General features: G+C 35.7%; 2 protein-coding genes across 4 annotated transcripts in view; one reads left to right on the forward strand and one right to left on the reverse strand.

Moving 5' to 3' along the window:
- Positions 1-1303: 1303 nt before the first annotated feature.
- LOC106161786 (vesicle transport through interaction with t-SNAREs homolog 1B-like) lies at positions 1304-5118 on the reverse strand. The gene is made up of 7 exons (XM_013538810.2): positions 4909-5118; positions 4603-4661; positions 4216-4326; positions 3978-4037; positions 3407-3580; positions 3101-3162; positions 1304-2908 (listed from the first exon to the last, which is right to left on the reverse strand). The coding sequence occupies exons 1-7, from the start codon at positions 5006-5008 to the stop codon at positions 2803-2805; spliced, it is 672 nt and encodes a 223-aa protein (XP_013394264.1). The 5' UTR covers positions 5009-5118; the 3' UTR covers positions 1304-2802.
- A 198-nt stretch (positions 5119-5316) lies between these two features.
- The window catches only part of LOC106154519 (cytoplasmic dynein 1 heavy chain 1), a 47909-nt gene continuing 32671 nt past the window's right edge, over positions 5317-20554 (forward strand). For all 3 annotated transcript variants that reach the window (XM_087003350.1, XM_087003348.1, XM_087003349.1), the window contains exons 1-31: positions 5317-5660; positions 6152-6245; positions 6416-6589; positions 6932-7187; positions 7491-7677; positions 7842-8062; positions 8213-8263; positions 8695-8864; positions 9174-9327; positions 9758-9849; positions 10751-10967; positions 11275-11361; positions 11645-11800; positions 12130-12261; positions 12491-12697; positions 13170-13253; positions 13647-13826; positions 14165-14317; positions 14685-14831; positions 14989-15126; positions 15395-15498; positions 15859-15931; positions 16124-16234; positions 16526-16645; positions 17003-17242; positions 17497-17620; positions 17922-18067; positions 18485-18595; positions 18905-19114; positions 19474-19620; positions 20188-20354. In XM_087003350.1, the coding sequence (XP_086859476.1) occupies positions 5423-5660; positions 6152-6245; positions 6416-6589; positions 6932-7187; positions 7491-7677; positions 7842-8062; positions 8213-8263; positions 8695-8864; positions 9174-9327; positions 9758-9849; positions 10751-10967; positions 11275-11361; positions 11645-11800; positions 12130-12261; positions 12491-12697; positions 13170-13253; positions 13647-13826; positions 14165-14317; positions 14685-14831; positions 14989-15126; positions 15395-15498; positions 15859-15931; positions 16124-16234; positions 16526-16645; positions 17003-17242; positions 17497-17620; positions 17922-18067; positions 18485-18595; positions 18905-19114; positions 19474-19620; positions 20188-20354 (4691 nt within the window). In that variant the 5' untranslated portion in view covers positions 5317-5422. The remainder of the gene's footprint in view (positions 5661-6151; positions 6246-6415; positions 6590-6931; positions 7188-7490; positions 7678-7841; positions 8063-8212; positions 8264-8694; positions 8865-9173; positions 9328-9757; positions 9850-10750; positions 10968-11274; positions 11362-11644; positions 11801-12129; positions 12262-12490; positions 12698-13169; positions 13254-13646; positions 13827-14164; positions 14318-14684; positions 14832-14988; positions 15127-15394; positions 15499-15858; positions 15932-16123; positions 16235-16525; positions 16646-17002; positions 17243-17496; positions 17621-17921; positions 18068-18484; positions 18596-18904; positions 19115-19473; positions 19621-20187; positions 20355-20554) is intronic.

Here is a 20554-nt window from a genome sequence, read left to right on the forward strand (position 1 = left end):
CTATTTGGATTTCCAGAAAGCCCATTATTTCTAGGCCATTTAAGTGAATGTATCATATTTCCCTATCCATCAAATGAATAACACCAGCTACACAATGGAGATAATGCCACATATTATTTGGGATAACTTATTTGTAGATATTCCATCTGCACCAATTAAGAGTGTCAATGATACTGCATAGATAATAGAATAATAAGGCACTGGACATAATTCACATATAATCAAAGGGGTAATCCCAAAAGTCCTTTATCTTGAAAATAACTGAAGTCTGGTCAACATCCATATTTGTGATTACTGTCCATTTAAATAAGCCTTTGTCTACTAATCTAAATGACCACATTGCCGTGTGGTATTTTATGTCTCAAGGGACACTGGACAAGGTCTTGGTGTGAAAATGACCATTTGGACAAAGAAGTCATAATTATGAAAGCAATGGTATCTAACACCTCCAGTTTTTTGTCTTTATGATTTTAAAAAATAATTAGACATTGCTGACCAGTGGTTAAACTAGATAAATTCCCTTTGGAAATAACCCTTCTGATATTCCCTTGCTGTGTGATAGGTTATCTTTAATTGAAAATGAAAAAAAAATAATAATAATAAAAATAAAAAAAGCATTGTTCAGAAGAAAAAATGTGCCAGACAGGTTATTTGCACATTAAGATAATGTTTCATATATTCTTTTGTTTGATTTTTCAATACTTGACTCGAGAAGAACAAGCTTACATAAACTGTCATAACAATATGGAGAAATACACACATTTTACTGTTAAATATGTTAAAACAATGTCACTGTTGGCTGTTGCTATTAATTTAAACAAAATGCACATGGGTTTGAATCTTGAAGGAAATCAACAAATTGAAAAAAAATCTAGTTAGATAGTTTGAGACCTCACCAGTATTTTTCCAATCCATCTGAAGTTCTAATATAAGGCAACATCATGGTCCTCCTCCCCTTTCCCCTCTATCCTCAGTAGTATAATATGTATGTTGCAGTTGCTGAAATGTTATGGATATTTAGTGGATTCTTTTTGTGAAAAAAAATTCTGGAGGTAGGTGAAATTTTTACTTGTCCAAACCATGCTACCTGGATTACAAGATTTTTTTTTTTTTGACAATTTAAACATTTGCAAACTTTCACTGTTTGTGGCTTTCTCATTGGAATAAACAATGTATTATTCTAAATATCCCATTGTGACACAATAAAAATAAAAGGTGGCTAATATCATAATTAGTTTATTTCGATGAAGTGTTTACTTCACTGAAACCACACACACTCAGTAAAAATGAGCCAAGGCATACATAAATATTTCAACATACATTTATTGTCAAGAAATAAAATGCAGTTCCAATACATTTTGAAGACTAAGTTGGCCACAAGTTTCACATATGTATCTTTAAATATCATATGCATTGAATTGAAGATTACGCAAAAGGACAAATGCATGAGGATTGAATGACATTCTCCAGTATTTAGCAACATCAATATGATGAATTTTTATGTTATTTTTAACAATCAGTAAAATTCATTGCAGCCCTTTTCTATTTTAATCAATATGTTGCCAATGTAATGATACCTTCCACTTATTTACGCATCTTCATATCCTGAAATTACACAATTTTACAAAGAATCTAGTCACCCACGAACTGCTTTTGGTCATTTTACTAAGACTCTTCAGCAAACTGTGATTGCCTAGATTTAAGATGTTACTCTCACTACACTGGTAATAATAGCCCATTTAGATATGTGAAATACATTTATTGAGGGCCAATCATTCTCAAAAACTCCTAGGATCCATATCACTACTCTAAATATAAAATAAGCTAAAATTAGATATCTGACTACCCTTAGCAAAATATCATGCCCGGTGAAAACTTCTCGCAAATTTGCTGCAAATGAGCAGCAATACAAATTTTTCTTGCAAACTCCTTGCTGCAAACTTGTCATTTTGCTAAGGGTATGTAAAGTTGATTATGTCATCATCATCACGTAGATATCAGAAGTATTCACATAGTGAGGATGATGACAAATTAGATTTGCTGTAGTTAACTTATTTTAGTAGTCAAAGCATAGAACAAGAACTTAGAAATTTTTGTGAAATAGGTCCACATATTGCACTACATAAAATTATAATTATCCCATTGTTTGTTGAGAAATGGCACAATATTTTTCCCAGCTGGGGAAGAAAATTGTGACTTTATAAATTTTCAAAGGGATAAAGCAGATATCAGGAAAAATTTAAGACTACAATTCTTCTCAGTCTATAAAAGAGACTATAAGGGCATTATCTTTCATCAGTGCACACAGTGTTTTCTCCGAAATTACTCTCTCCTTAAAACTAAATTTAGTCTGTCCTTTAATCTTCCAGTCTTTTACACTGGTACTCGCACTTGGGATTCAAAATTTTCTGTCTCATCCCAAACCCATCTAAAATGCAAATGGACTATTTTCATCTGAAAGTACACAGTACATTAACCTGCAGTCATTCTTATATACTACATTCAGAATAAATAAATAATGTCTTACTGTATGGTCCTGTATCTCAGCAACATGATGCCAAGAGCAGTGGTAAGAAAAAAAAAAAAAAAAAAAAAAAAAACACCTGCACAATATTGCAATGTCTTTAACAAAGGTTTACTCATTTTTCTTATTTGGTAATGATAGATATCCACACCATAATGTTATTATAGTTAGCTAAAATCTGAGGACAAAAGTGTCTTTATGTGCACCATTCCCATTCTCCCTTGAAAAACTATAAAGGTGTAATATACACTTTTTATGTAGTTTAATTGATATTCTAGCTAACTGGATTTCTTTTTCATGAAAAATTTCCAGTATATGACTCCTGCTAGAATAGCCAGCTCCACTAGAATTATCACCACTAATATCATCTTGTTTGTCATCACCCTGAAAGAAAACGACATCAGTAAATCAAGAATTCTTCAAAATAAATAAATCTAATTCTTTATCACCGAAAAACCTTTCATATTTTCAAATACACCATAATTGGGCTCTGTCTTAAATCAATAAAATCATATTCCTGAAAGAACTTTAAGTCTTTAATAATTATGTCTATAAATATGTCTTAGTGACTCCTACCTTCTTCCCATACTTTTCAGAATGCTTCTGCTTTTTGTTAAATTTTGTTGTGTATCAACAAGCTGTCAAGATAAAAGATATGATGATATTTAAAATTATAAAGAATGGAATCCAAATAAATAAATCATAATGAAAAGCCACAAATTATTTTAACGATAAAATGAATGAGTCCTCCTTCAACAATAAATATGTTTTCTCCGCAAAATTTATATTTCTTTCATATAAACAAGGATGTGGGTTACAATACAATGTACGTAGCGTGCACCAACCCATTTAATTAATCAACAATATAACACAATTACTCACCCTATCTCTTGTTCGAAGCAAAGCCTCTCTCTGATTGGCTAGCTCCCCCACAGTATCCTCTGCTATCTGGTCCGTCTCTGCAGCTATCCTGTGTGACCGAGCTATGCTCTCTGTGCCTCTTTGGAGGGATTCAGTGCCTTGTACTAGCTTGGCCCTCTGGGAGGCAGCCATTGCCTGTTCAACCCAAAGGTTCATATGGATTTTAATATATATGAAACTATGCTTTTGATATACAAGGAAAAAATAGATCTAAAACCACATTCAAAATAAGCTGATCCAGAGATCAAATATGGCTGACCCACTTGAAAGCTTGCTGTATAATCCCTAAAAGATACTATAGAATTCCATGGTGATTACGCAGTTGGGCCATATTTGATCCATGGATCTGTTCGTGTGCATATCAACTTTGGTTGCGAATGCTGCCTTACACTGGACTTAACAAGTAATAAAACAATTCTATTCCAACAAAAGTAGTCCATCTTTTACACATAACCAATTTTAATTTTTGGTAAAAATAGTTACTTTAAAAACTTCATCTAGTATGAAAACGTGTTGCAATTGATTTACATACATCTAATTCATTTCTGCCTCCAAAGTCATCTCTGCTTCCAAAACCACTGGTATTTCTTTTCTGGAATACAAATTACTTTTTGTATAATATATAATTATGAGACTACTATAGCAAGATTTAACATTGATAAACATTGGAATTAAATAGAATGTTGGTCAAATATTTCAATAAAAATCGTCATTTTGTCTGCAGTATGCCCAGATATATACGACACTTTGTAAAGTAAATTCTAGCATACCAGGTCCCTGGATAACTGATCGAGGTTTCTCCTGTAGTTCCTCAGCCTTCCCATCATGTCTGTTCTGTATGATATGGGTGCCATCTTGGCCTCCCTTTCCATTTCTTGGAGCTGAAATAAATTTTTAGCAAATCATATGAAAAAAAAAAGTTAAATATAATAACGATATCCCTGTACATGTACATGTATATATGTCAGTAATCATTCTGAAATAACTCAGTTTTTAATTTTAGAGTAAGTTTGCATATATTAAGAAACAATCAATGGAGAATGTTTTTCACTTTTATGAAAACACCAAGTAGGTTTTTTCCTTGTTAACTGTAATTCAAAATTGTCAAAAATCATATATCTACCAAAAATCCCTAAACAATAAACTTAGTTACAAACCAAAACATTCTCATCTTCAAATCCTCTCTCCACTTCACGTATTAACCGTTTTCTTTCCTCTGGAAAGATAAATAAATAAAGTATATTTTAAGTCGACACTTTTATTTTATTTATTTATTTTAGTGGGGGTGGTATCCAGCATTGAGTCGTTATTTAACATTCAATACGCGTTTAATAGACTGGAAGCCTACAAGAAAATGCAACAATTAAAATTTCATGAAAACATCACTGTCAGGCCATTGTAAAACTACTGTGAACAGAAAACTAAAGCAAAAATCAAAGGTAAACAAGACTCTTGATACATACCTCCTACACTCCGGCCAATTTTCTCTCCTACTTTTAGCCTTAGATCATCATATACTGTTTGAAACTCTTCTTCTGCACGTTCAAACTTTTCAGAAGACATTTTTGACAGTATATCTGATCACAGCATTATCACGATGGGATTTTTTAGAGTTACATAGATTTTGTCACATGAGCTGTCTTCTTAAAAACTCAAATCTGCTCTCCTAATTGTGAAGAGCTTCAATTAATGTTATGACAGCCACATTTATTCACGAACAGACATAGTCTTTTCATTTTGCACATTTCTTTTAAACCAGCTCACCAAAATTTGACTATTAAAATGTTTGATGCGAGCAACGTTAGATTTTTTTGCATTTTTATTATTTTCTGGGTGGAGATTATCTTGCAACTCCCCGGATGTCAGCAGACCTCTCGCCATTTTCAGCGGTGAATCCATTGAGTGAGGAAGGCGGTACCGGTGCCCGCTTTCTATTGAAGATCCTCTGCTATTGCTGGACTGTCAGCCTCATTCACCATGGCTGACAGTGGCAGCGAAGCTGAGGCACAGTCTCAAAATGTGCAGACTGTCGCCGATGTATCCGTTTTTGCAAATTATTTACGCCGAGCAATCCCTGTTATGCTGGAAGATGGAGACGACACTCCCAAAGCTTTGCACGATGCTTTGAAAGAAAAGAACAAACTTGAGGCCATCAGGAAGTTTTTGAGTGACTCGCAAGTACCTGCTCTTTTAATACAGAGGTGCAGTAATAAGGGTAAGACAGTGCATTCTACTTGTCAGTGCTCTGATTCGAGGTAAAAATCGATTCCGCCATCTTCGTTTATAATCTATTATCATAATGTTGGATGAGTCATCGATCGATGACATCATGTTCGATAAAAATGTCTACATTTTAGATAAAGATAGCATGCTTTGAATAAAAGAATTGGCTGTTATTTTGTAGCATATTGGGAAGAGATTATTACAAAATATGAAACAAGTTCCAACTTTTTCGTATTTGTCGCAAGAAATGTTACAAATTCACCAATTTAGCATTCACATTAATATTTCACCCCATTAGTATAATAAAATATTAAAATGCCCTCTTACAGATGCCAGAGATACGACAATTCTCTTGTGGTGACTTGACTTTGTTAGTGCAAGGCTGCCAGCACTGTCTTTATTTTGCATAATAAACACTTGTAAGTTGTAAAACACAAATGAGATAAGATTTTATTTATTGTAAAAATTGATTTGACTTTTCAGATGAGGTTGGTGGAGAGGGTGAAGGAGATGTGGAGGAGGTGATCACCTATGATATTGCCTCAGATGTGCATTTTACCAGTGCAAGAATGGCAAGGTAATGCAAGATCTGCTGCACTTAAAATTAATTTGTACATTACACGTTTCATATATTACACGATACGATTAAATAATTTGAGTCATTTATAAAAATATGTTGTGATCTTAAATACACGTAGCTTTTGCATAGTTTCAGTTAAAATTAATTGGTGCATATATATTTTACAGCGTGGTCATCATCAAGCGTGGCACTATCATTGAAGCTGATAAAAGTATAGCATCCCAGATAAGATTGATGAGTCTCAGTGATGGCTCGGCATATGAGACCCTCCACTCCTTTGTTGCCAATGCAGTGGCACCTTTCTTCAAGTCATTTGTGAAGGAGTCTGGCAAAGGAGAAAGGTATGCGTTATCACTTTGATTGGTGTTGTCTTTTTGTTTTGATAATTTTGAGTAACAAATTACAATGTCCCATTCTGGACTGGACTGCATTTGAAAACAAAAAGTTGCAATTTGAAACAGATTTAGAATTCACTCTTACATGATGGTCAAATTCAAGAAGGCACTTGTGGGCTTGCTATATTATAGCAATTTGAAAAATAAAATTTAAGAAATAAGAAAATGAAAGAAAGAGCAGGTAATTATAAGCAAAAAACTATTTAAGCATCTATTTTGTGAACCATTTTTGATGATAGACATATTAAAAAGGTTATCATAATGGTTTTACTTCGCTCGTTATTCTAGGGATGGTGACAAGATGGCCCCATCAGTAGAGAAGAAACTGGCAGAGCTAGAGATGGGTCTGTTACACCTCCAACAAAACATAGACATCCCTGAGATCACTCTCACTGTCCACCCCACAGTGGGCTCTGTCATCAAGAAGGCTGCAGATGAGAGAAGGAAACCATCAGTGAATGATTTTGGAGATAAGATAGAAGATGCACAGTTCCTTAATGCACTGCAAGGTGGCGTGGGACGCTGGATTAGGGAGATACAAAAAGTAGGCCAACTTCTATGCTGTCTCTCTGTGGATTAAACTTTGCACAGAATGAAAGAAGAATACTTCACTGTATTTGAAACCAATGTTTTATGTGGTTTCTTTACACCAAAATAGTTGAAGTGATAATCGGTATGAATCAGTATGAATTTTTTTTCACACAGTTGTACTTCAGCTGGACACTGTCTGTTTTCATGCCGTTTTTATCATCCCCCATGAAAACAGGTCATGTGTCAAGTACCACTAAATTGAAGTTGTTTCTCACAAATATAACATGCACTTATTAACGGATATTTCCCTAATTAGGTCACCAAATTGGACCGAGATCCAGCCTCTGGTACAGCCCTACAAGAGATCACCTTCTGGCTCAACCTGGAGAGAGCTCTGCTGCGCATCCAAGAGAAGCGAGAGAGCCCAGAGATAGCCCTGACTCTGGATGTCTTGAAACATGGGAAGAGGTTTATCGCCACAGTTGGTTTTGATACAGACACAGGTCAGTACATATTCAGTTGTAGTTGGATGATGGAATTTTTCATAAGTGAATTTGGTACAGAATTTTGAAAGGAGATGAATGTCTTTTATTCAGTTTTATTGGATCTCAAAGCTTACTCTTTACCAATGAATATATATTAAAAATGAATTCTTCATTTTTCCCAGGCCTGAAGCAGGCTCTGGACACAGTCAATGACTACAACCCACTGATGAAGGACTTCCCCCTGAATGACCTGCTATCAGCCACTGAGCTGGACAGGATCAGAGCTGCCCTACAGGCCATCTTTACACACCTGAGGAAGATCAGGAACACCAAGTACCCCATACAGAGAGCTCTGCGCCTTGTGGAGGCCATATCCAGGGATCTCAGCACACAGTTGTTGAAGGTTTGTTGAATTTTTGTATTAGTTTTGACTAAGTCTTTATTTACTTGTAATGTCAGAACACTAAATTATATAGACAAGAAATCTTTTACTAGCTGCTGAGAATGCTTTCAGATGGTGTGTTTATAATATTTACCTACACCTGTTTTCTAGGTTCTTGGTACTAGAAGGCTGATGCATATCCCATTTGATGAGTTTGAGAAGGTAAGACATAAAAACAGCAACCCTTTGTTTTGAATATGCAGGCTTAAACATGGGGCCATTTTTCCCATTTTCTCGTTTAGGCAAATGATTTGGTCAAGGCAGTCCACTTTCAATTCAAACATTGATATTTCAAAGACAAAAAATTCTGGTATGCTATAAAAATTTCAAAAATCAAGAGTGGTGGTTGGGAGAAAATCATGAAAGCATTCATTGTGTACAACTTTACCAGTGTTTGTGAGTTATGTGAAGATCTAGTGGCAGTGGAAGTTGTTATAGATTTTGTGTATAAAGCATATTTGCAGTATGCACATTATAACATAGTTATCTGTAGTATTTTGTTATGAGCTCTGTGTACATTGTGTACTCAATGCCCATATTGCCACACCATAACAGATGATAAACTACTACTACAGCTGTATATATAATTCTAGGTGATGGGAGCGTGTTTTGAGGTGTTCAGCACCTGGGATGATGAGTATGACAAGCTGCAGGGCCTGCTGAGAGATATAGTGAAGAAGAAGAGGGAAGAACACCTGAAGATGGTCTGGAGGGTGAACCCTGCCCACAAGAGGCTGCAGGCCAGGCTGGATCAGATGAGGAAGTGAGAGGGCCTTGATTTTGTTGAAAATTTTGAAAGATGTTTAGGTTTAGAAGGATCACTTATGAGCTTTTTTGATTTTTGTTTGTTAGTCGATAGAAATTGTGGAAGAAGATAATGACCTCATCCTAAAAAAACACTAAGATTGCCTAATCAGAAATGAAAAAAAATGAAACAATAAACGTAAACACAATTTCAATGATTTTTAACTAAATTAAAAAAAATATATATAAATTAAGATTTTTAAACAAAATTATGTTCCTCTACTAGCATGAAAGAAAGATTGATAATTGAAAAAATTTTTTTCCCAAGGTTCCGTCGCCAGCACGAGCAGCTACGCCAGGTGATAGTGCGTGTACTGCGCCCTACGACCACGAAGAGAGCTGGCACACCAACCAGTGATGAAGTGGACAACAAGATTACTGACATGCCAGCTCTGGATGCTGCTGATGCCAATGCTATAGAGGTGGGCTGAATTGTCTTATTATCTACTTTCCTGTGAGCTGTTTTCTCTGACACATACATAGTTTTCTTCAAAACAACAGCAAAGACATTGAAAAAATTCCAGCACATAAATACAGCTAATGAAAATATTAGCATGTTTTATTTGGTTATTATGAAGCATGGAGATAAATCAAAATTGCTTTTAGTCAAAGGCATAAAATTAAGATAATATGTGAATACATATGTCAACTACATTAGTATGCTTGATAAAGTGGATAGTGAAATTGTTTTAAAAAGTATATAATAAAGATAACTCTCTTAAATTTGTAAACTTTACATCGATAAACATATTGAGAGACTGTGGATCAAACCATCTTTGGTAGTTTTTCATGCTAAAAAATTCGATAATGTTATTTTTCTACCCTTAATATTTATATATGTTTGCGTTATAGGAGGTAAACCTTGCTTACGAGAATGTGAAAGAAGTGGATGGACTAGATGTGTCAAAAGAAGGCACAGATTCTTGGGAGGCAGCTATCAAAAGGTAGAAAATGTTGACAGTTGTCTGATTCATTATGATTGTAAATGTAAGGTATGTAGATATTAGCCATATAATGGTAATCAATCACAAAATTTAATTTCTTTTGAAGCAAATATCACCCCTGTCTTTAGGTTGTCTACTTTAAAGAAAATGACAGGGTTTGGAAGTTGCCTCTGACATATCCAGTCTCAGTGATATTGTTGCAAGCAGCTTTCTCTTTCTTAAAGTCATAATAACTCTTCGTTTTGGCCAAAAATACGATTTTCCTGGAAAAAACGGCAATTTTCCCGTACTTACCAATGGTCAACGACCCCATTCCTGCATTCAAAGTTAATCCAGGGTTTTTTCCTAAACGTACGGTTTTTTGTTAAAATCTCTTAAGAGATTTTAACTGACAGAGCCCTCTCGTATCGAGCGATAGTTTCTGGTGACCTACTTAAAACTGCAGGAAAAGCAGACAACAACAACACTATATAACAATATTATAAGATTCATAAGATATATTCGTCTTTTTGCTCAAAATGCATTTATAACTACAATGTGTGCAATTCTGGGCTTTTCGTTATCCGACGCACTGTACAAAAACTCGCAACTTACATCTGAGGGTTTCCCGCCATGTTATTTTGGTCTCGAATGAACGCGAGAATCCGCGTGACACCTAAACGTCATTGGCAACGGATGCACTTGTCGACCGCGAAGAAAGGCACAAAAGCCCAAGTGACAAGCACAGATTTTAGTTTTACTACAATAACAGTCGTTTTAGTGGTAAAATGCAATAGAATATATTTCCAGGCATTGTTTACAATGTATTTCTTGCGGAATTTTGAATCTCAAAGGAAGAGTTATTATTGCTTTAAATAAATATTAAGACTTTTTGCCATATTAAATGGTATTTTCCTTACAGATATGATGAGCGCATTGACCGTGTAGAAACTAGAATCACAGCACGGTTGAGAGATCAGCTGGGAACAGCAAAGAATGCCAACGAGATGTTCCGCATCTTTTCTCGCTTCAATGCCCTCTTTGTGCGCCCTCATATCCGTGGAGCCATCCGCGAATATCAGACACAACTTATACAGAGAGTGAAGGATGACATTGAATCACTGCATGAGAAATTCAAAGTAAGATTTAATGGAAAGAAGGGCACTTCTACATAACTAAATAGATTTTGTAAAAGCCGGTGTACTATTGATAATGATCTAGAATATATATTTTACATTTGCAATCTTTTAAATAGAATATTGGACGGTCCTATCAAAGTTGTTAAAATTTAGTCTTAAAAAATTTATTAGCCATGTCTGTCTACCATATCAGACCTACAGAATTTTAATCCTTGAAGTCCTTTAGATCCAGATATCAGTTTTTCTGTCTGCGTTTTTTCCTCTTTACTTATGAAGTACTAATTTTTGAACTTCCTCATATTTCCAGGTACAATATGTACAGAGCAAGGCTTGTAGGATGAGCCGTGTGAGGGACCTCCCACCTGTGTCTGGGTCCATCATCTGGGCTAGACAGGTAATAAAAAATTTGAAGTTCCCATCTGAAATTCATTCTTGTTGTGTTTGCTTTAAATGTCTTGATTCCTGAAATATTGAATCAGAGGTATGTACCTTATGTTATCAAATTTTACATTTGTACACTTCCCTTCCATTTTCTAATATAAAATAAAATTTGCTTTTCTATGATGCCCCTTGTGATAGATAGATGGATAAAATCTCAGTTCCAAGATTTGTATTGCTCTATTATATACACTTTAATGACTCCTGTCTAGACTATCACTGCACTTGATCTTCTGTAGATTGAGCGTCAGCTGAATGCGTACATGCGCCGCGTGGAGGACGTGCTGGGCAAGGGTTGGGAGCAGCACGTGGAGGGACAGAAGCTGAAGGCAGATGGAGACAGCTTTAAGATGAAGTTGAACACACAAGATGTCTTTGATGACTGGGCTAGAAAGGTTGGTGATTTATCTGAATATATTGAAATAAAGGCTGTTTGGATTAGAAACTTGATAAATAATGATGGAAGTATGTGCATAGTCTGTAAAAGATACATAATTTTATAAATCAAGCTCATATTACATTAGTATAATTTGTAACTTGTGAATGTCTCAGGTTTGTGTAAATTCCCCTTCCAAGACAATGATTTTCAGATAAATTAAAATTGTTAATAGTAGTTGTCTATTTAAAATATTAGGTGAATTGTTTGACAAATGTTCTTATTTTATTTACCTGTACAAGTCCACATATGACCATCTATTAAATAAAAATATGATGTACTCTGTAGGTGGCAGAGCGTAACTTGGGTGTCTCAGGGAGAATCTTTGCCATAGAGAGCACCAGGTCCAAGTCTGGGAAGGGCAACATACTGAAGCTGAAGGTGAACTTCCACCCAGAGATCATCACACTGTCTAAGGAGGTGAGTTCATTGAACCTGTGAGATGATACAGATGTGGAATATTTTTTTTTTTTTTCTGAAAAACTTGACATGAGAAAACTAGAGAATAGGGAGAACTTTTCATATATTAAACCAGATTAACAATCAGTATTCAAATAAGTTCATAAGGAATTAATAGCAAGAAGGGAGTCCAAAGGATTCATAATATAAACCATCCTCTTCTATTCAAAATCTCCATATTTTTCACCAGGTGCGTAACCTGAAATGGCTTGGTTTCCGTGTCCCCCTGGCCATAGTGAACAAGGCCCACCAGGCCAACCAGCTGTATCCCTATGCCATCTCCCTGATAGAGAGTGTCAGGAGCTATGAGAGAACATGTGAGAAGGTGGAGGAGAAGAGCAGTATCTCACTGCTGGTGGCTGGCATGAGAAAGGAAGTCCAGACCTTGATTAGTGAGGTGAGGAATGGGTGCTGGGATATTTCTCAGTTTTAAAAAAATACTGTTTGGGGCTCACTGTAAACATTTGTTTTAGCCAGCTAGCTGACAGTCAAATCATAATTTAATTAGCAAGCTTATAAAATTAGTAAACAGTGAAATAGTTAATGCTGTCTTCTATCACCTAGCCAAAAATAATGTTTATCCTTAAGGTTAGCATTTAAAATATTTCATAACATATATACATATAACAATAATTGTAATAAATTGTATTTGAAATATGAATGCTAGTTTATTTATAAACAGTGCATCTCTGTCCAACAACATCAAAATTACTTTAAAGCACATTTTGTTCATAATTTGTTTCTGTTATTTTGATTAAGTTGATAATTTGAATTGTGTGTTAATATGGCATTTTTTTGTTCCCTTATTCAGTAGATATTTAATCCAATAACTTGTCTTCATGCTAATTGTCTCTTTTCCTGTATTTCAGGGCATCAACCTGGTGTGGGAGTCCTACAAACTGGATCCATATGTACAGAGACTGGCAGAAAATGTCTTCAACTTCCAGGAAAAGGTAGGCAAGAATTGGATTAGAAATAGAGCCTGCTATATTGTATTTGCTTAGCATATTAGAAATAAGTCTTGGTTTTCATTAAGGTTAAAGACCGTTGTCATACTTTTATGATAAAAAGGCCAGTGAAAATTGTTTATTGTGCTAAGGCACTTCCAACAGCTTTACAGTCAGGGTGAAAGTAAAAGGGTAAGTTATGAGGATATTATGACCGCCTCCCCAGCAGTTGAAGGATCAATTCTCTTCATACATTACTTTGTTTTCTCTTTGTGTTAATATCTCTAAGTTTATGACTTGCTTTAAGTTTATAAATTATGGCTTTCGTTAAACTGATAGATGAAGACATCTTGCAGCCACTATTCACTTCACTTAACACACTGCGTTTTCTTTATGTAGGTTGATGACTTGCTGGCATCTATTGAGCTGATAGACATAGAGATCCGGAGCTTGGAGATGTGTGCCTACAATGCCAACACTTTCAGTGACATTCTGGGCAAGATCCAGAAGGCTGTGGATGACCTCAGTCTACACAACTACTCCAACCTGCCACAGTGGGTTAACAAACTGGACCAGATGGTAAGGGTGAAAAAAGAAAAGAAAGAAAATGTGTTTATGGATATGGGGTTCAGTTAGTAAAATTAGATAGAATACTTTGTTTGATATCTTTGAAACAGTTAGCGATTTTTGAAGGTACAAAATATAACAGATGTCAGGTAAGAATTGTACTGCCATACAAATTTCAATATATCAATAATTGGTAACTTGGTAACTTATTTTTGAGCTCAGTGAAGTTGTTTTTTTATGTCCTGATTAGAAAACCACAGTCCACATTTTCAGTCTATTTATTAAATTACATATTCTGTTCAATGCATTTAGATCTTTCATTCACTTCTGTGTATTCCGTCTCCCCAAAGGTGGAGCAGGTGCTTGCTGCCCGTCTTCAGGCTGGCCTTCATGCCTGGAGAGATGCTCTAGAGGGGAAGGTGGACCAGGAGATGGACCTCAGCATGGACACTGATGCCCCAACACAGGTGACCAATAAACCTGGAGGAGACCCACAGATCAAGGTGAGATATAGCTTAAATATTATATAAGGTTTTCAACTAGATCCTTCTGTTTAACCATTTTGGGAAGTTGAAACTCAAAACTGTGAATTTGGCTAAGACAAATTTGGCTAAGAAAAATTTCATTTTTCTCAGCCATAGTCAACTCTCTCTGGTATTTTGTTAATAATTCATATGCTAGAAAGAGACTAGCTTTTTGTCACATACTGTTGATTAATTTTCATATAATTGGATGTTAGTATCATCTTGGCAATATACAGGGTTTGGTACTTTATAGTGAAATGTAGCTAAATTTTTATTTATCAATATCATAATGATGTTTTCATCAGAAACTTAATTGGTGTAATTAAGACACACACATATTTTACAGCCCATTGTCCATGAGCTCCGTATCACCAACCAGCTGATGTACCTGGTACCTCCCATTGAAGAGGCCCGCTCCCACATCATGCACGAGATGTTTGAGTGGGAAGCTGTCATCACTTCACAGAATAGAATTCAGCACTCCAGATACCAGGTAAGCTTTAGGGAAACAACTGTGACAGTCTGTTGATATTTAGCCTGCTGCCCCTTTGGACCGCCAGGGTCTAATTAGAATCTATTTGTTCTTAGTTGTTCCTAAGTAGAAACAGTGGTCAATAACCATGCCTGAAACTGTCTTTTCTTTTGCCCAGGTTGGCTTAGATGTGAGCTCAGAAGGAGAAACCACATACCGTAGCCTGCTGACCAAGCTACCAGAGGGCTCTGGTGTGCTGGAGAAGACATATGAGTCCATTGATACCATCTTCAAAGAGGCAATGGAGTATGTTGGGGTAAGCAAGTCTGGATACTTTTCTGTCTCTGTATAAGATGTTGATTGGACTAGTTTAAGATCATGATTGAACTATATTGTACAAGTAGATGTGAAAACCATCTTCAAAGAAGCAATGGAGTATGCAAGCTAAGTGAGTGTAAGAAATTCTTACAAAATACCAGTTTGAGTACATTTTAAGAAGTTTATTTTTACGTTGCTTAACACAGATAAATTTTATTTGAATTGAACAGTTCTATTGCTTCTACAAATGTTGTATTTCGTTCAAGGTGTGGCTGCGTTACCAGGCCCTGTGGGATCTTCAGGGAGATGCTCTGTACAACAGACTGGGAGACAACTTGAAAGTCTGGATGTCCACCCTGGAGAATATCAAGTAAGTCGGGAATAGTTATGATGTACATGCTTTCAAGAATGTATTACCAAGAATGTACAACCAAAATCTCCTTGTAAAAATACAGTGGATCTATTCACATGTGGGGTTCGTTTTTGGTACCTGTAAACTCCTGAAGATTTGATATTTTACACAGAAGTGTGATTTAACATTGTTTTGGTAATGCATTCTTGATACTTTCTTCTTGAGATGGGATGTTTAGAACAGTTGTAGTTTATAGTGGTGTGCATAAGCTATGGCAAATGTGTGTATGTGTTTATCATGAGAAGGGTTGATTAATAATCTGCAATTTTTAGTAGTGATGATGAAAATGATGAGTAATTTGTTTTCTCTCTTTCTCAGGGCTTCTAGGAAGACCTTTGATACCTCTGAGACCAAGCAGATCATTGGCCCTATCACTGTAGAGTATGGCAAGGTGAGATGGTACAGTGGTTGTAACTAAATACCTCAATTAATGGTGTGATGGAATATTTGTCAATTTATGAAGTAATTGAATGAATCTCACCTTTAAAGCAATAGTCTAATTTCAGTTAAACAATTCAAGCTTACAGAAAACTTATATGTTATGGTAGTATGGATATTAGACAACAATATTATCTGTCTTCAGGTCCAGTCCAAGGTCTCTCTGAAGTATGACTCCTGGCACAAGGAGGTCCTCAGCAAGTTTGGCTCTCTGCTGGGTGATCAGATGTCTGAGTTCCATGGAACTGTGTCAAAGGTAGGCAACAGTGACATCTATGGGAAGGTTTGATAACTAATTTATAGATATTTGCTATGAAGTAGGATTGTGTACAATATCCTGATCCTGCGAAGGATAGAGTTGAGGTATACTCAGTATGATTAACTTTGTACATTTACTGCCGCTTAAGCCTTTGTTATATAGACCTGCAGTGAGTATCATTCTTCTCAGTAGGTTAACAGCAAAGATGAATATTTTCCATCCAGCCCCACCTACATTTTTGGTGGATATTTCAGTACATCAATGTTGTAATATCTTTTCTTGTTTCAGTCCCGCACAGACTTGGAGGAGCAGTCCCTTGATACATCCACCACTGCGGACGCTGTCCAGCTGATCACCTATGTCCAGTCTCTGAAGAGAAAGATGAAGAACTGGGAGAAACAAGTTGGGGTATGTTGGGACAACCTGGACAGTTGCAAAGCATATATCTTATATCTTTTCTTATTTCAGTTATGCATATGACATGCTTGATTAAGTACAAGTCCTCTTTATCACTGTAAGTAGCCAAACTTATAAATAACAATCAGAAATTTGGCAGACAGCTAGGGAATTTTTTGGGGTCGAGAAAGGTTTTAAACACATGCATTATTGAATTGTTAGGCTTTCAAGCAAAACTTTTATGGTTTTTTGCATGAAGCATGAAGTATGACTTGAATATGATGTCTGCTGGGTGGAAAAACTTAATACTAAATGAAATGTGTTTGTATTGCTCTGCCTGATTATTTTTGCACTGTCTACATGTTTCAGGTGTACAAAGAGGGCCAGCGCCTGTTGGAGAGGCAACGTTTCCAGTTCCCCAGCACCTGGCTGTACAGTGATAACATAGATGGAGAGTGGGGTGCCTTCAATGATATCCTGAAGAGGAAGGACTCCTCCATCCAGACCCAGGTGGCCAGCCTACAGATGAAGATTGTCTCTGAGGACAAACTGGTGGAAAACAAAACCATTGAACTGCTGTCAGAGTGGGAGAAAGAGAAGCCCATTGAGGTTATTGTCTATTTTTTACCTTTAAAAAAGGTTGTTAAGTAAAACGTTCCATGGAAATGTATATTGTTGCAAGTTTTGACTAACATGAGAAAGCAAATGAAAATGGATGACTTAAGATATGAGATTTTATGCTTTTCTATAAGGATTTTCTGTTCTGGTCTTGTGCTTAAATTTTACTTTTTAATTTATCATGGAACTAATAGATATTTTATAACTTAGTTGATGATAATTAATTCAATTTTTTATATTTGTAGGGTTCTCTGAAACCAGATGTGGCCACAAACTCCTTGGCCATCTTTGAAGGCAAGATCATGAGACTGAAGGAAGAGAGAGACAATGTCACCAAGGCGAAGGAAGCCTTGGAGCTGGCAGAACCAGGTAAAGTACAGATCCTGTCTCTGTGAGAGCAGTTCATTTGGAGAACCATTACTAGATTTTGACTCCTTTTTTTTATTAATAGTGAAATATATAAGCTTAAAAAATGAGTCATCCCTTTATCAGTCAGTAAAAGTGAACCTGTTGAAACTTCAGTTCACATGAATTGACACATAATTATGTAATCTTTTACACTCATTTTGCAACTTGATTATTTGCAATATTTAGAATAGAAACTTCCCTACAAAAATTATTTTTGTCATATTTAGAGTAGAAACTTTATAAAAATGTCTTTCTCCCACAGGTGTCCTGAGCCCCACAGAGGACCGTATGCAGGTGGCGCTGGAGGAGCTCCATGATCTGAAGGGGGTGTGGGCAGAGCTGTCCAAGATCTGGGAACAGGTTGATGACATGAAAGAGAAACCCTGGATGTCTGTGCAGCCTAGGAAGGTAGGGGAGGATAGGATTACTGCAGGGATGGAATTTTTTTCTTTCTAGGAAACTGCTTCCTTTTTCATTTATTTATTTATCTGTTTGTTTGATTGTATTATTATCATTGAGGAAAAAGAAATTTGAAAAAAAAAACAGATTGTGTGTTAAGTGCTCAAAACAGACTTTTATTAAATGCTATGAGAGATGGAAGGCTTTCCTCATATTTTACCATATCTTTTTTCCTTCCTTTTAGTATCTGAAAATGCATTTATTGTTAGGTTGTAAGTGAGGGTAGTTGATAGGGATTACATAGCAACATTTAATAGGAAATTGAAATTGAACTGAAAATTCAGCTTTCTAGGCAGATTTAGAAAAAAACAAAATTAAAGAACAAAAATCTATTCACTTATTGATATTTATCTTACAACATTCCAGTTGCGTCAGACTATCGATGCCCTGCTGAACCAACTACGTGACCTGCCAGCCAGACTGAGGCAGTACGCCTCCTATGAACATGTGAAGAGAGTGCTCCAAGGGTATGCCAAGGTGAGAAAATCAATTTTAAGGAAAAAATAATAAAAAAAGATAAAAACCGTAAGACATACACGCCATAGGCAGTATAGAAATTCATAGAAATGGCAGCGATTTTGATATTTCAATGTAGGAAATGAATTCTCAAGTAAGCACAGTACATGTGTAACATGTTCTGATTTGACAAATGAAAATCAAAATTGAAAAATAATTGATTAAGGTCATTGTGCTGCAGGTCAAGCAGAAGAGAAGTGGATTTTAGACAAACAAAACGTCAAAAAACATTGGACATTGCATTGAAAATTAAACCATTTCTCTTACCAGGTGAATGTGATGGTGATAGAGTTGAAGTCGGAGGCAGTTAAGGAACGTCACTGGAAGCAATTGATGAAGCGTCTCCACGTGTCCTGGGTGCTGTCTGAGTTGACCCTTGGTCACCTGTGGGACGTTGACCTCCAGAAGAATGAGGCCACTATTAAAGACATCATCTTGGTGGCACAGGGTGAAATGGCCCTTGAGGAATTCTTGAAGCAAGTGAGTGGATACCATATATGCTGAATTAGTATAACTTGAGTTTATAGTTAAAGAAGATTGTTTCAGTTACTATGATAAAGTTATTTGCACTCCAATGATTAGATGTCTTGATAGATAATCTTTAATAATAGAATTTTAATATATATTAGATAAAATCAGGGCAAGTAGGATCGTAAAAAAGTGGCCATGTATTAGTGAGAATGTTTTTGGTCTTTTCCAGTATAAAAAGGTGTATTGTCATAAATTGCAATTTTTGTAATACACAAATTCCAATAATGTTGAAATTTGAAATATGTGGTAACATTTTAGACTAAAAAGCTGTGCTCCTTATCTAATTGTACTTTTGATTTATATACAAGGTGAGTGAGGTCTGGAAGACTTATGAGCTGGAGATGGTGAACTACCAGAACAAATGTCGTCTGATCCGTGGCTGGGATGATCTGTTCACCAAAGTCAAGGAGCACATCAACAGTATCACAGCCATGAAACTGTCACCATACTACAAGGCAAGTTGTCTCCATTTCTTACAGTGCTATTGGTTTTTGTTAAAGGGATAATAACTCTTCGTTTTGGCCAAAAAATGAATTTTCCGGGAGTAAACAACAATTTTTCCATACTTACCAATGGGTAATGAATCCATTTTTACATTCAAAGTTAGTCCCTGGTTTTTTGTAAAAAGTTTGGTTTTTTGTTATAATCTCTTAAGAGATTATAACAGAGTATAGCTATCAATGGAGGTCACGTGGTCTAAAGACCAGCTCAGATATCAGAATAATAGCTATAACTGTCGTTTTTCTTATATAACAGAATATATTATATTTCCATGAGTTGTTTACAATGTTTTTATTGTGAAATCTAGATCTCATACGAAGAGTTATTATCCCTTTAACATTTGCAATTCTTCTGCTTCATATTTCTCATCCTGACTCTCAAAATTACATCAGTTATGATGATAAAAATTGTATTCAATCATTATCATCTCTCTCAAAATAGTTAAATAGTATATTTAACTTTACAGACACTTATGTATAAAACACCTGCATATAAACCTTTATTTTCTTTTAATTGTGTAGGAGTTTGAGGATGATGCTCTTTCCTGGGAGGACAAGCTGAACCGTATCAGTGCTCTGTTTGATGTGTGGATTGATGTCCAGCGGCGCTGGGTGTACTTAGAGGGGATCTTCACAGGTAGTGCTGATATCAAGCACCTGTTGCCTGTAGAGACCTCAAGATTCCAGAGGTGAGAAAATAGTAATAACTGATTAAGTGTTATGGAGTAACATATTTAAAATAAAGTTAAAAGAACAGACAGTTTTTATGGCAATTTACAGTAGTGGCATAGTGTATGACACCATATTTCAGTTATGTTTCATATCCAAGTATAAAGAAAATATCTCTGTTCTTGATGCCAGTCTTAAAGTTAAGTCATTTTAAACCCTG

Source organism: Lingula anatina, chromosome 2 (genome assembly GCF_051362555.1).
Source record: "Lingula anatina isolate TDL-2025a chromosome 2, LinAna3.0, whole genome shotgun sequence".
Lineage (NCBI taxonomy): Eukaryota > Metazoa > Brachiopoda > Lingulata > Lingulida > Lingulidae > Lingula > Lingula anatina.